The sequence below is a fragment of the Euprymna scolopes genome, chromosome 1, assembly GCF_053919585.1.
Source record: "Euprymna scolopes isolate OS-2025 chromosome 1, ASM5391958v1, whole genome shotgun sequence".
Classification (NCBI taxonomy): Eukaryota; Metazoa; Mollusca; class Cephalopoda; order Sepiida; family Sepiolidae; genus Euprymna; species Euprymna scolopes.
The window spans coordinates 763,334-775,400 of NC_136482.1; the positions used below are offsets into that span (position 1 = coordinate 763,334).

At 40.1% G+C, this 12,067-nt stretch overlaps 1 protein-coding gene across 2 annotated transcripts in view; it reads left to right on the forward strand.

Annotated features, from left to right (window-relative positions):
• The window catches only part of LOC145285957 (putative helicase mov-10-B.1), an 84,848-nt gene that overhangs the window by 20,467 nt on the left and 52,314 nt on the right, over window positions 1–12,067 (forward strand). For both annotated transcript variants that reach the window (XM_080134899.1, XM_080135454.1), the window contains exon 5: window positions 3,744–3,851. In XM_080134899.1, the coding sequence (XP_079991025.1) occupies window positions 3,744–3,851 (108 nt within the window). The remainder of the gene's footprint in view (window positions 1–3,743; window positions 3,852–12,067) is intronic.

Sequence of the window (12,067 nt, forward strand, 5' to 3'; positions counted from 1 at the left end):
ATAAATAAAGTGAAACTAAATTCAAACCGGGTCGTGTTCTTGGCATCGTGCCGGGAAACGTCCAGAAGCAATCACCTTTGATCAATGTGGGGACAAACTCCTCTTATATCAGACAATTGTTAATTAATCTGGACAATGGGGAGCTGGTTTCCCCTTCCCCAACATCTGTTGGGGAAAAACCAGTCAAAGTTGGGTAAATAAACCCAAGTTAACTGCGTGACTTCTATTTGACCTCATTAATTAGGTCAAATAGAAGCAGTTAACTCTTTTATTGTGGCCATCTGTCAATACTTAAATAAATAAATTCAAACGTGTTTCTATTGTATGTCGCGGTGGCCCAATGGTTAAAGTTGCACATTTTATTTTTCACACTTTAATTTCCAACTTTGCCTCAAGGGTTCGGGTTCGGGTTCGATCCTCATACTCACCTACCAAAACTTCTTTTTTAAATTTTGACCTAGAAACCCACCTGGGATTTTAAACACTTATTTTCGACTCTCCCAAACTCCCTACCTTCGTGGCGTCATGCTATGTCATCAGACTATTAACCTTAAGGCTTCGGGTTTGAGCCTCCCTCCCTCTCAAAACTTTTTTTGCCATTTTTTTTTTTTTGTTTCTGTTCATTTTTTTTAATATTTAAACAGGGTTTTGTTTTGATCTACCCCCCCCCCATACACACCTACAAACACCCGGGTACCCCTGCTAGTATATTACGCAAATTATTTTGATTTTAAATCCAGTTACTATTACAGGCGTTAGAGCTCTAGAGACAAATTTATCTTCAGTTGACCTTTGACACTACGAGGTGCCTTTCCAGACTTTTTTTCATTGATAGTACACACATGAAAGTTCCCTTCGAAGAGTAATTTCCTCTGTCTGCAATGCACTTATTGTACATTTCTACCAACTTCTGGAAGTCCTCTTGTGTAAGCATGTCAATAACCCTTGTCATCGCTTCTTACATCTCCTTAATTGCGTCATAACAACAAACTCTAAGGTTTTCCTTGAGCTTAGGGAATAACCAAAAGTTACAGCGAGCCAAGTTTGGACTGCAGGATCTTCTCTGAAGTTGTAAATAGCTTATAGTTTTCTTTCGTTACGCCATTTTTACATGGCGTGATGAAATAAACTAAGGTATTTGCAACTCCTCTTCCAATTTTCGGATTTTTTAATCCTGTCCAAACACATTTTATTTCCTTTTGGTGGACTGATTGTTGCTATTTCTTCTGATGAGTTAAGGGCAAAATAAATTCATTGATATAATAAGTGATTGATTTTATGCTACGAAACAGTTACTGTCAAGAATTGTAAGTGTCAACTGAATTGAAGGAATAAATTGTAAGATGGTCAACATGAAATTTGGAATATGGACTTTTATCATTTATTTATTATATAGTAATAATAGTGAACTTTATTGCACTGACCTGCTTTCCAGCTGACTACAATATGGTCATCTTCAAGTACAATGTAAACAAGTTCTAGAGCCACTCCCTTAAATAATTTATTTCTATTCCATTTCTACCACTAACTATTAATACATTGTTGTCTCAGTGACTACTGTACATTCATTAACTCTTATCCTCAAGTAGACTTCGGGCCTTAATAAGTGGTGATTCCTATGTAAAATATTTTTTTTAAATAATTAAAAAAAAAAACTTGTTTACCTCTAATCTATGCAAAGTCCACCAGACAACCTACCTTGCAACTCTATGAAAAGTTTCCTCAAAAGCAAAATACACATCCGTTTTCTTGCATTTCAAGATTATTATAGTACTAGTTATACTTTGCATTTCAAGATTATTATAGTACTAGTTATACTTTGCATTTCAAGATTATTATAGTACTAGTTATACTTTGCATTTCAAGATTATTATAGTACTAGTTATACTTTGCATTTCAAGATTATTATAGTACTAGTTATACTTTGCATTTCAAGATTATTATAGTACTAGTTATACTTTGCATTTCAAGATTATTATAGTACTAGTTATACTTTGCATTTCAAGATTATTATAGTACTAGTTATACTTTGCATTTCAAGATTATTATAGTACTAGTTATACTTTGCATTTCAAGATTATTATAGTACTAGTTATACTTTGCATTTCAAGATTATTATAGTACTAGTTATACTTTGCGTTTCAAGATTATTATAGTACTAGTTATACTTTGCGTTTCAAGATTATTATAGTACTAGTTATACTTTGCGTTTCAAGATTATTATAGTACTAGTTATACTTTGCGTTTCAAGATTATTATAGTACTAGTTATACTTTGCGTTTCAAGATTATTATAGTACTAGTTATACTTTGCATTTCAAGATTATTATAGTACTAGTTATACTTTGCATTTCAAGATTATTATAGTACTAGTTATACTTTGCATTTCAAGATTATTATAGTACTAGTTATACTTTGCATTTCAAGATTATTATAGTACTAGTTATACTTTGCATTTCAAGATTATTATAGTACTAGTTATACTTTGCATTTCAAGATTATTATAGTACTAGTTATACTTTGCATTTCAAGATTATTATAGTACTAGTTATACTTTGCATTTCAAGATTATTATAGTACTAGTTATACTTTGCATTTCAAGATTATTATAGTACTAGTTATACTTTGCATTTCAAGATTATTATAGTACTAGTTATACTTTGCATTTCAAGATTATTATAGTACTAGTTATACTTTGCATTTCAAGATTATTATAGTACTAGTTATACTTTGCATTTCAAGATTATTATAGTACTAGTTATACTTTGCATTTCAAGATTATTATAGTACTAGTTATACTTTGCATTTCAAGATTATTATAGTACTAGTTATACTTTGCGTTTCAAGATTATTATAGTACTAGTTATACTTTGCGTTTCAAGATTATTATAGTACTAGTTATACTTTGCGTTTCAAGATTATTATAGTACTAGTTATACTTTGCGTTTCAAGATTATTATAGTACTAGTTATACTTTGCGTTTCAAGATTATTATAGTACTAGTTATACTTTGCATTTCAAGATTATTATAGTACTAGTTATACTTTGCGTTTCAAGATTATTATAGTACTAGTTATACTTTGCGTTTCAAGATTATTATAGTACTAGTTATACTTTGCGTTTCAAGATTATTATAGTACTAGTTATACTTTGCATTTCAAGATTATTATAGTACTAGTTATACTTTGCATTTCAAGATTATTATAGTACTAGTTATACTTTGCATTTCAAGATTATTATAATACTAGTTATACTTTGCATTTCAAGATTATTATAGTACTAGTTATACTTTGCATTTCAAGATTATTATAGTACTAGTTATACTTTGCGAGGATCATTTTATGCTGATCTTATTATTTGCCGTTCAATTATTCTCTCAATTACTTTAAGGATATGATCCATCAACTTTAAGCCTCTGTATTTATCTTTATCCACAGCTTCCCTTTATCTTTGTAACAATTCACAATCTCCACGATTCTTTCAGAATTACCTTTTTGTTTCATGATCTGATTTCTTAAATTTATGACGATCTCAATGCTTATTTTACCGGCAACTTTTAACATTTCTGCAACAGCGCCTAAGCAATGTATGCGCTAATGAATATTCTTTCACATGCGTTAATAAATAATAATCTACATGATATATTTGGAGACATTTTTAGGAAAGTAGTGATAAAAATGTTAACGCTATGAGAAACTATTTTTTTACCTCTACTAATGTTTTTCTATTTTTTTTTTTTTTCAGAATTCCGCAAACAAATAATCTTCCAAAGTTCAAACTTGATCAATATCTTGTTTCTGATCACATCCGAAACCTAGTAAATCGTGGCCTGCTGGAATCTACTCAAGAACAGTAAGTTGATATTTATTTTTTTTTTTTCTTGATTACTTAGGTAGACACTATTTGTCATTATTTATCCTTCTTTCTCTCAAGTTCATTCTTGTCTCTTCCGTCTATGTTCTCCTTGTTCTTCATCTTTTGAATGAAATCTCCTACTTCAACTGTTCTACATCTACTAGCACAATTTTTTTTGGTGGGCTTTGCATAAAATAGGGGTGAACAACTGGTTAGTGAACGTTGTTTAAGCAATGTACAGAGTCATGCAAGAATTAACAGCACATTTAGCGACAGCTTTGCTTTACATATTCTGATTTAGTATTACCTTGAGTAGGTTAGGATAAGAAAAATATTGCTATAATGTCTGATAATGTCAGAAGATTACAAGAAGCTGGAACTTTGGATCACAAATGACTGATTCCATATATTTTCTCTACCGCTCTCCCTCGACCCAGGACTGCACCATAATAAGCAAAGTTTCTGACAGCATAGACACAGCACTCTCCCTCGACACTAGCGCACAAGTACATGTATTTGGTGACTTTAATGTCACCACAAAAACTGGCTTGGATTCTCTAATTACATAGACACAGTGGGCAGCTCAACACATAGTTTCGCTATATCTCACTCCCTATCACAAATGGTTACGTTCCCAACCCGTTTCCCTGATCAGCAAGAACAACACGCATCACTTCTAGATCTGTTTTTGACCACAGCTCCTGATGATTGTATAACGAATGCCAACAGCCCACTTGGGAACGCTGACCATGCAGTGATAATGGTTGAAATCGCCCTAAACTCTAGAGCCAAAACTGAAGAGCCAGTGCTCAAAACGAGATATTATAAAAAGGCTTACTGGGAAGCCATCAGAGATCTTATCAGAGATGCCCCATGGGAAAATATTTTTTCTTTTCCTGCTGAACAGTGCGCAAATGAGACCACTGAATGGTTCAAAACTGCAATAGAAGCACATGTCCCCAGGCGAAAATTTTATAGCAAGCTCCACTCTCCTCAATGGTTTACTTCTACTTGCGCAACTGCCATTGCTCAAAGGCAGCATGCATACCACAGACTTAACAGACATAAGTCCAGTTCAAACAAACAGAAGTATATAGAAGCTAGAAATAACGTTAAGAAAGAAATAGCGACAGCTAAAAGAGAATTTACTGAAACAACTAAAAAACGCATCAAAGCACAAAAACTAGGAACTCGTGACTTCTGGAAAATCTACAACAGTGTAGTAAATAATGGGCAATCAGCAATTCCTCCACTAACCAACAATCACGAGGTTGTTTGCTCAGCAACTGAAAAGGCTAATATGCTTGCCAGTCGGTTTGCCTCAAATTCCACACTGGACCCTCTCAACCACCCCTACTTGACTTTCCTATGCAGACAGATGCCATGCTAGACGATCTGAAAATCACCCCTTCTCAGGTGCATGCTATCATAAAAAACCTTGACACTTCAAAGGCATGTGGACCCAATCTCATCCCAGCTGTGCTATTAAAAAAGTGCTCAGCTGAAGTAGCTCCAGTTCTCTCCAAACTATACAACAAATGCCTTAATGAATCTTGCTTTCCGGGCTGTTGGAAAACTGCTTCTGTGGTACCAGTATTTAAGAATTCTGGCGAAAGAACTGAACCATTAAATTATCGCTCCATTAGCCTTCTACCACTTTTTTCCAAAATATTTGAGACAATAATTAACCATGCTCTAGTCCATCACCTTACAGATGCTAAACTTCTGACTGACCAACAATATGGATTTAGACAAGCCTGTTCCACAGCAGACATCCTCACTGTAATCTCTGAACGTATATACCACTCACTGGACAAAGCCAGGGAGGGCAGAGCGGTAGCTCTAGATATATCTAAGGCTTTTGACAGGGAATAGCATGAGGGTCTCCTCAGGAAAATTAAATCATACGGTATCACTGGTAGAATACTAAACATAATCAAATCCTTCTTAGATAAGAGAAAAATCCAGGTTGTCCTCGACGGTCGTACATCTAAACAATATGATATAAATGCGGGAGTGCCCCAAGTGTCTATCCTTGGACCTCTGTTATTCCTAATATTCATAAATGACCTCCCCAACAAAATTGCCTCTGAGATGGGTATATATGCTGATGACACCACACTCTATAACAGGCACGACAGGAAAACAAATGAACACATATCTAAAGAAATGGCAGAAACACTAGAGGATGACCTCCTATCTGTAGTGGAATGGGGACAAAAATGGATGGTCACATTCAATTCCGCCAAGACTAAACTAGTCTCCTTCAATAAATACAAGAAACCTTCTCTACCACCAATAGCAATGGCCAATGACACTTTATCTGAGAGTACATCTTTCAAACTCTTTGGCCTCACGTTCACAGGAAACATGAGTTGGAACAATTACATTGAAAGCTTTGCCAGGACCGCTGCAAAGAAGGTAGGCTCTCTCTACCGTGCTAGAAAATTACTATCCTGTACCTCTATAAGGCCACCATTTGCCCATGTATGGAGTATTGCTGTCATATTTGGGCTGGTTCATCTGCTACTAGTCTTTCGCTCCTAGACAAGGTTCAAAAGAGAGTCGTCAATCTGATAAGCCCTAAACTGGCATCTAAGCTTCAGCCTCTGTCCCATCGACAAAATGTTGCATCCCTCTGCCTGTTCTACAAGTATTTTAATGAAGAATGTTCTGACGAGCTGCAAGCACTTGTGCCCCCATGACGTAAACATCCTCGACAAACCCGACAGGAAGCTAAATCTCACCCCCACACAATAGAGATCCCTAGATGTAAAAGATCTTTCTATTCTAGCAGTTTCTTCCCCAGAACCGCTAGAATTTGGAATTCCGTTCCAGGTCCCTGCTTCCCCAACTGTACTGACGTGCAGAAGTTCAAGTGTAACATGAACAGACACCTTGCTGCCCAAATCCCTACATAGTACCCCAGTAGATGTTACCCCTGATAGTAGCCCCTTACACCAAAGTGGCAATATGCCTTGTTTGGGGTGAAAATGTAATAAAAAAAACAAAACAAAAAAAAACACCAGTTTTCGGTGGATCACCGAAGTTTAGCAGCGTTGAACCTGGTCAGTACTAAATGAATGACCATTTGGGACTTCCAGGTACTGTATGTGCTCTCTGCTTATCTCGGCATTGTTTCCAGTTGTCCTGGACTTCTCCTTGCTACTGGACTCAAACAGTGCCAATTCAGGTGTAGTTGGCGATTGCACACCCCTTGCCTCACAATTACATGCGCAGCTACTCCTACAGGGGGTATCTTTTGTCTTTCAAGACTGAACAGAGGTATCAGATTCCATATCCCCAGGAGAGACTAGAGCCTCCCAAGGGCTTGATTCCTTTAATGGTAGTCGTGAAGGAGCAAAAGTAGTAGGTACATCCAATGCTGAACTACCATGAATTAAATGGCTTTGTGGATGCGTTCACAAGTGTGTGCGCAAAAGCTAAGACAATGGTGGTAGCCAGAAGTTGATGTGTCATTTCTGTATTTATGGAAAGCGTATCTTCAGATCCACGCCAGCAAAACATTTTAGCCATTTCAAAGTGTCCTTTTCAAGAGCCAGCGTCTTTGCTTCACGTGGATAGGATTTGGGCTCAACGTGATGCCTCTCATTATGAAATCTTTTAAAGATGCCATAATATCGCAAGAGCACATAACTGAGTGTGCTGTGTCAGCATATGCCAATGACGTTTTCATCCATAAAAGTGTTGTCTCTGCATTGCATATGCGCCAGCATTTTTCGAACTTTAGTTTGGTCTGCAAGGATCCAATGTGACTAAAAAATGGAGCGTTCTTGCAGGTCTGGGAAGAAAGCAGCACCCCCCAGAGGAGATGAGGAAATCAGCTTCCTAAAATCCTTGATGTGCTGATCTGTCGGCACGTATTTTCCCTGAATGGGGAAACTTGTTAGTCATTTTTTGTGTTTGATGATTACAGCAATCAAGGGATGGTATGATGAGATCGAAGACCTCTCTTTCTGTTACATATTAGTGGAGATGCTGAGCAGGACCCTGTTAGAGGAGACTGATGCATGGGCGGCAGCAAGATTACAGTCTGGATAGATGCAAGTTCCATAGGTACGGGAGTGGCATTCGAGGCATTCAGAAATGTCATTGAAGATGCGTGTTAGCTGCATCCGACCAACGATGCTAGACATATAAATTTAGCCAAGCTTGACGTGGCACTCAGGGGGGGTTAACTTGGCCCTCCAGTGGAAGGCGATGACCATACACTTGATCACTGATTTGGCATGTAAGCATCAATGAATTTCTGACACTCAGATTGAGAAGGCACGGGTGAATACAAGAGCCACTGGCGAGATGCTGGTTAGGCAACAGTTGGAAACATTGCAATCACTGATGAAAGAGTATGAATTGACCATGGATATGATGCTTGTACAGTATTGTCAGATCGCCACACCAGAGTACCAAGCAGATGGCTGGGTCTGCTAAAGGAAGGAGGAGAGCCGGGGGTTGAAAGCTGTGCAGCGATGGGAGGACGACTGGACAAAGACTAGGTAGCCAATGTCCATTGTCAAAGCAGACATCCAGGTGTGAAGAAAACTCTGTACTTTGCCAGATTAATCGTCCTGCAAGTGTCCAAAGAGAACGTGAAATCTGTAAAAGCCTGCGAAACCTGCAAAAAGTTGCTAAACCTACTTCCTGTTCTGAATTGGTTTCGCAACTATGGCAGTTGATTAACACACACGTCGAACTTCTAAAGCTTGAATTCGTTTCACAACTACGGCAGTTGATTAACACACACGTCGAACTTCTAAAGCTTGAATTCGTTTCACAACTACGGCAGTTGATTAACACACACGTCGAACTTCTAAAGCTTGAATTCGTTTCACAACTACGGCAGTTGATTAACACACACGTCGAACTTCTAAAGCTTGAATTCGTTTCACAACTACGGCAGTTGATTAACACACACGTCGAACTTCTAAAGCTTGAATTCGTTTCACAACTACGGCAGTTGATTAACACACACGTCGAACTTCTAAAGCTTGAATTCGTTTCACAACTACGGCAGTTGATTAACACACACGTCGAACTTCTAAAGCTTGAATTCGTTTCACAACTACGGCAGTTGATTAACACACACGTCGAACTTCTAAAGCTTGAATTCGTTTCACAACTACGGCAGTTGATTAACACACACGTCGAACTTCTAAAGCTTGAATTCGTTTCACAACTACGGCAGTTGATTAACACACACGTCGAACTTCTAAAGCTTGAATTCGTTTCACAACTACGGCAGTTGATTAACACACACGTCGAACTTCTAAAGCTTGAATTCGTTTCACAACTACGGCAGTTGATTAACACACACGTCGAACTTCTAAAGCTTGAATTCGTTTCACAACTACGGCAGTTGATTAACACACACGTCGAACTTCTAAAGCTTGAATTCGTTTCACAACTACGGCAGTTGATTAACACACACGTCGAACTTCTAAAGCTTGAATTCGTTTCACAACTACGGCAGTTGATTAACACACACGTCGAACTTCTAAAGCTTGAATTCGTTTCACAACTACGGCAGTTGATTAACACACACGTCGAACTTCTAAAGCTTGAATTCGTTTCACAACTACGGCAGTTGATTAACACACACGTCGAACTTCTAAAGCTTGAATTCGTTTCACAACTACGGCAGTTGATTAACACACACGTCGAACTTCTAAAGCTTGAATTCGTTTCACAACTACGGCAGTTGATTAACACACACGTCGAACTTCTAATCACACTGATGCAGTTGATACACACTGTCCTCGATCTTCTGAACATACTCCTTTTATTGTCCAAGCGTTCGTCATCAGCCAATCGGCGGCCAGAAAAACAGTCACGTGAGGGGTGACGTCATCGCTCAATAATCTTACAAAAACCACAGCCGCCATTTTTAATTTCTGCCCTCCCTGTGATCCTACCAGCAGTTAAGACAACACGCACATACACGTGGTCGCTTTCTTCCTTCATTCTATATGACTTTAACCCCCCCCCCCTCCCCCCTGGTCTCAAGATCACACATGCAGCATTGCGGCCGCGGTCGTTTGTTAAGAGCACTCCTACGGAGGGGGATTAGCTGGACTTCTTCATCTTCATCAGGGCTACTTGGGTCAGTGTCCACAGTCCTACTATCCGGTTGCGCTCCATCTTCATCTGAGCTCTCAGAAGGGGTAACAGACCTGTCGCCATTAACGTTGCCAGCAGTCCTTCCATCAAGCTGGGCTCCATCGTCATTGGGGCTCTCAGAAGAGGCGCTGGAACTATCGCCATCTGTGCTGAGGTTCTCAGCCATGTCATCACGGCAATGGGGCATAGGTCAGATCCACATTTCATCATTGGATGATTCATCACTTTCGCTGTTCGCCATTTGGTTTGTATCAAGGGCGGGCCGGACATCCCTCACATGCCGTGGAGTACCAGCACAGCCTGCTCACTAATTATGCCGGTGATCCGTCCTCTTCTGAAACTGGTCGTACATCGGTTATTGGGAGGCCTTACCCAGATGGTGTCCCCTAACTTGTACCATCCTTGTGTCCTCTTCTGACTAGGCAGGCAGGCGTCAATGCCCTTAATACGTACTCGATAGCAATGTATCGCATTAGCAGGTGCACTTTCAGCAGTCACATCATCCTTTGGTGTTGTATTGTACCTATATACTGCCTCTGCAATCGTACATTGCTTCCTTGCTGCTATCCTCTTCACACTTCGATGGCACCGCTCCGCTATACCGTTGCCACTCGGTACATACGCACATCTGTGCCTAAGCCGGATCCCCCAATCGTCTACGAAACGCCTGAATTCTCCGCTGCAAAAGGCTGTGTCGTTGTCAGTGAGAATCTCTTCAGGTGGCCCCCGATCGTAAAATATGGACTCTAATTGATGGATGACACTAGCCGAGTCCTGTCTTGTTAATAGTCGCCAGATCGCAAACCTCGTTGGTCCGCAGTCGATCAGTGTGAGGAAGTGCTGACCACCATAATGGGTTATGTCCATGCCTAGTCGGCTCCAATTCTCGTCGACTTCCAGCCGACCTTTCTGCCATTTGGTGGGAGCCGGGTCGATTGACTGACATATTTGGCATTCCTTGACCACTGCTTCTACTTTGCTTTTGGACACTGACGGGTTGGTTAAGTGTACGAAATAATATGTCCGTCTCACTCCAGGGTGTCCACTGTCATGGTGTACCTTCTTGATTTTATCCATCTCCTCAACAGAGGCAGCACATAAAGACCCTGGTTTGGCTTCTTTCTTCATTGCGTCGAACCATCTCTGGGGCACACGGGTAAGTCTATCAGCAAGATTGCAGGTTGAAGTGACAAGCACCGCATTCACCGATAGGTCGTACTCTTCCACCAACTTCCTTATTGTCTCCAACCATCGTCTGATTAGCATTTCGGTAGCCGCCTTGGTGCGCACTCTCGTTTTGCCTGTTAGTGTGTCAACTATACAGTGGTCTACGCACAGCGAATCTGTGCGTATGCATAATTCTTTTACTTTCCACTGGAGTGCCAAGTTTATTCCTTTTATTACCACATCCAACTCTGCCAGGTTGATGTGAGCAGCATCATCCATTGGTCGCAACCAGCAGGCGTCCTCAATCACAGACCCGTTCATCTCCAATAGAGCCCCAATCGTGAGGGAGCTCGCATCCACCCACACATTTAGCCTGTCTCCCTGGACGCACCAATGTCCTTTAGCGGGGTCCTCCTGCTTGACTCTTGTGATGGTCTCCTTCACCATGTGCAGCAACAGATTGTCCGCCGTTTCGTCATCCCAGCCTTTGTTAAATGCACTCGCCCTCCTCTTCATGATGGCTGTCGCGTCCAGAGTCCATCCACATACTGGTAAGTGTCCCACCAGTTGTCCACACAGGGAAAATATAGCCCGCCTCGTGAGGACATGGGGCACTTCAGGAACTGCAGTTCCACGCCCCCACTTCAAGGTCCCTCGCTCCTGTTGAACGCTCAACCCGAAGACACGAGCGCCATCCTCCAAATGTTCTGGATTCTTACACATCAGTCCAAGTTCGGCTAGCTTGGCCCTCACACGTGATGACGGCACAATGTCTTCATTCACGTATATGTCGTCAAGGTATGCTGATGTCCCCTCTTTTACGGTCTTATCCTGTGACAATACAGCATTGACGATCGTCTTCATTATTTAGGGCGCAACGTACAGCCCAAAGCGCAGTCTTGTGAGGC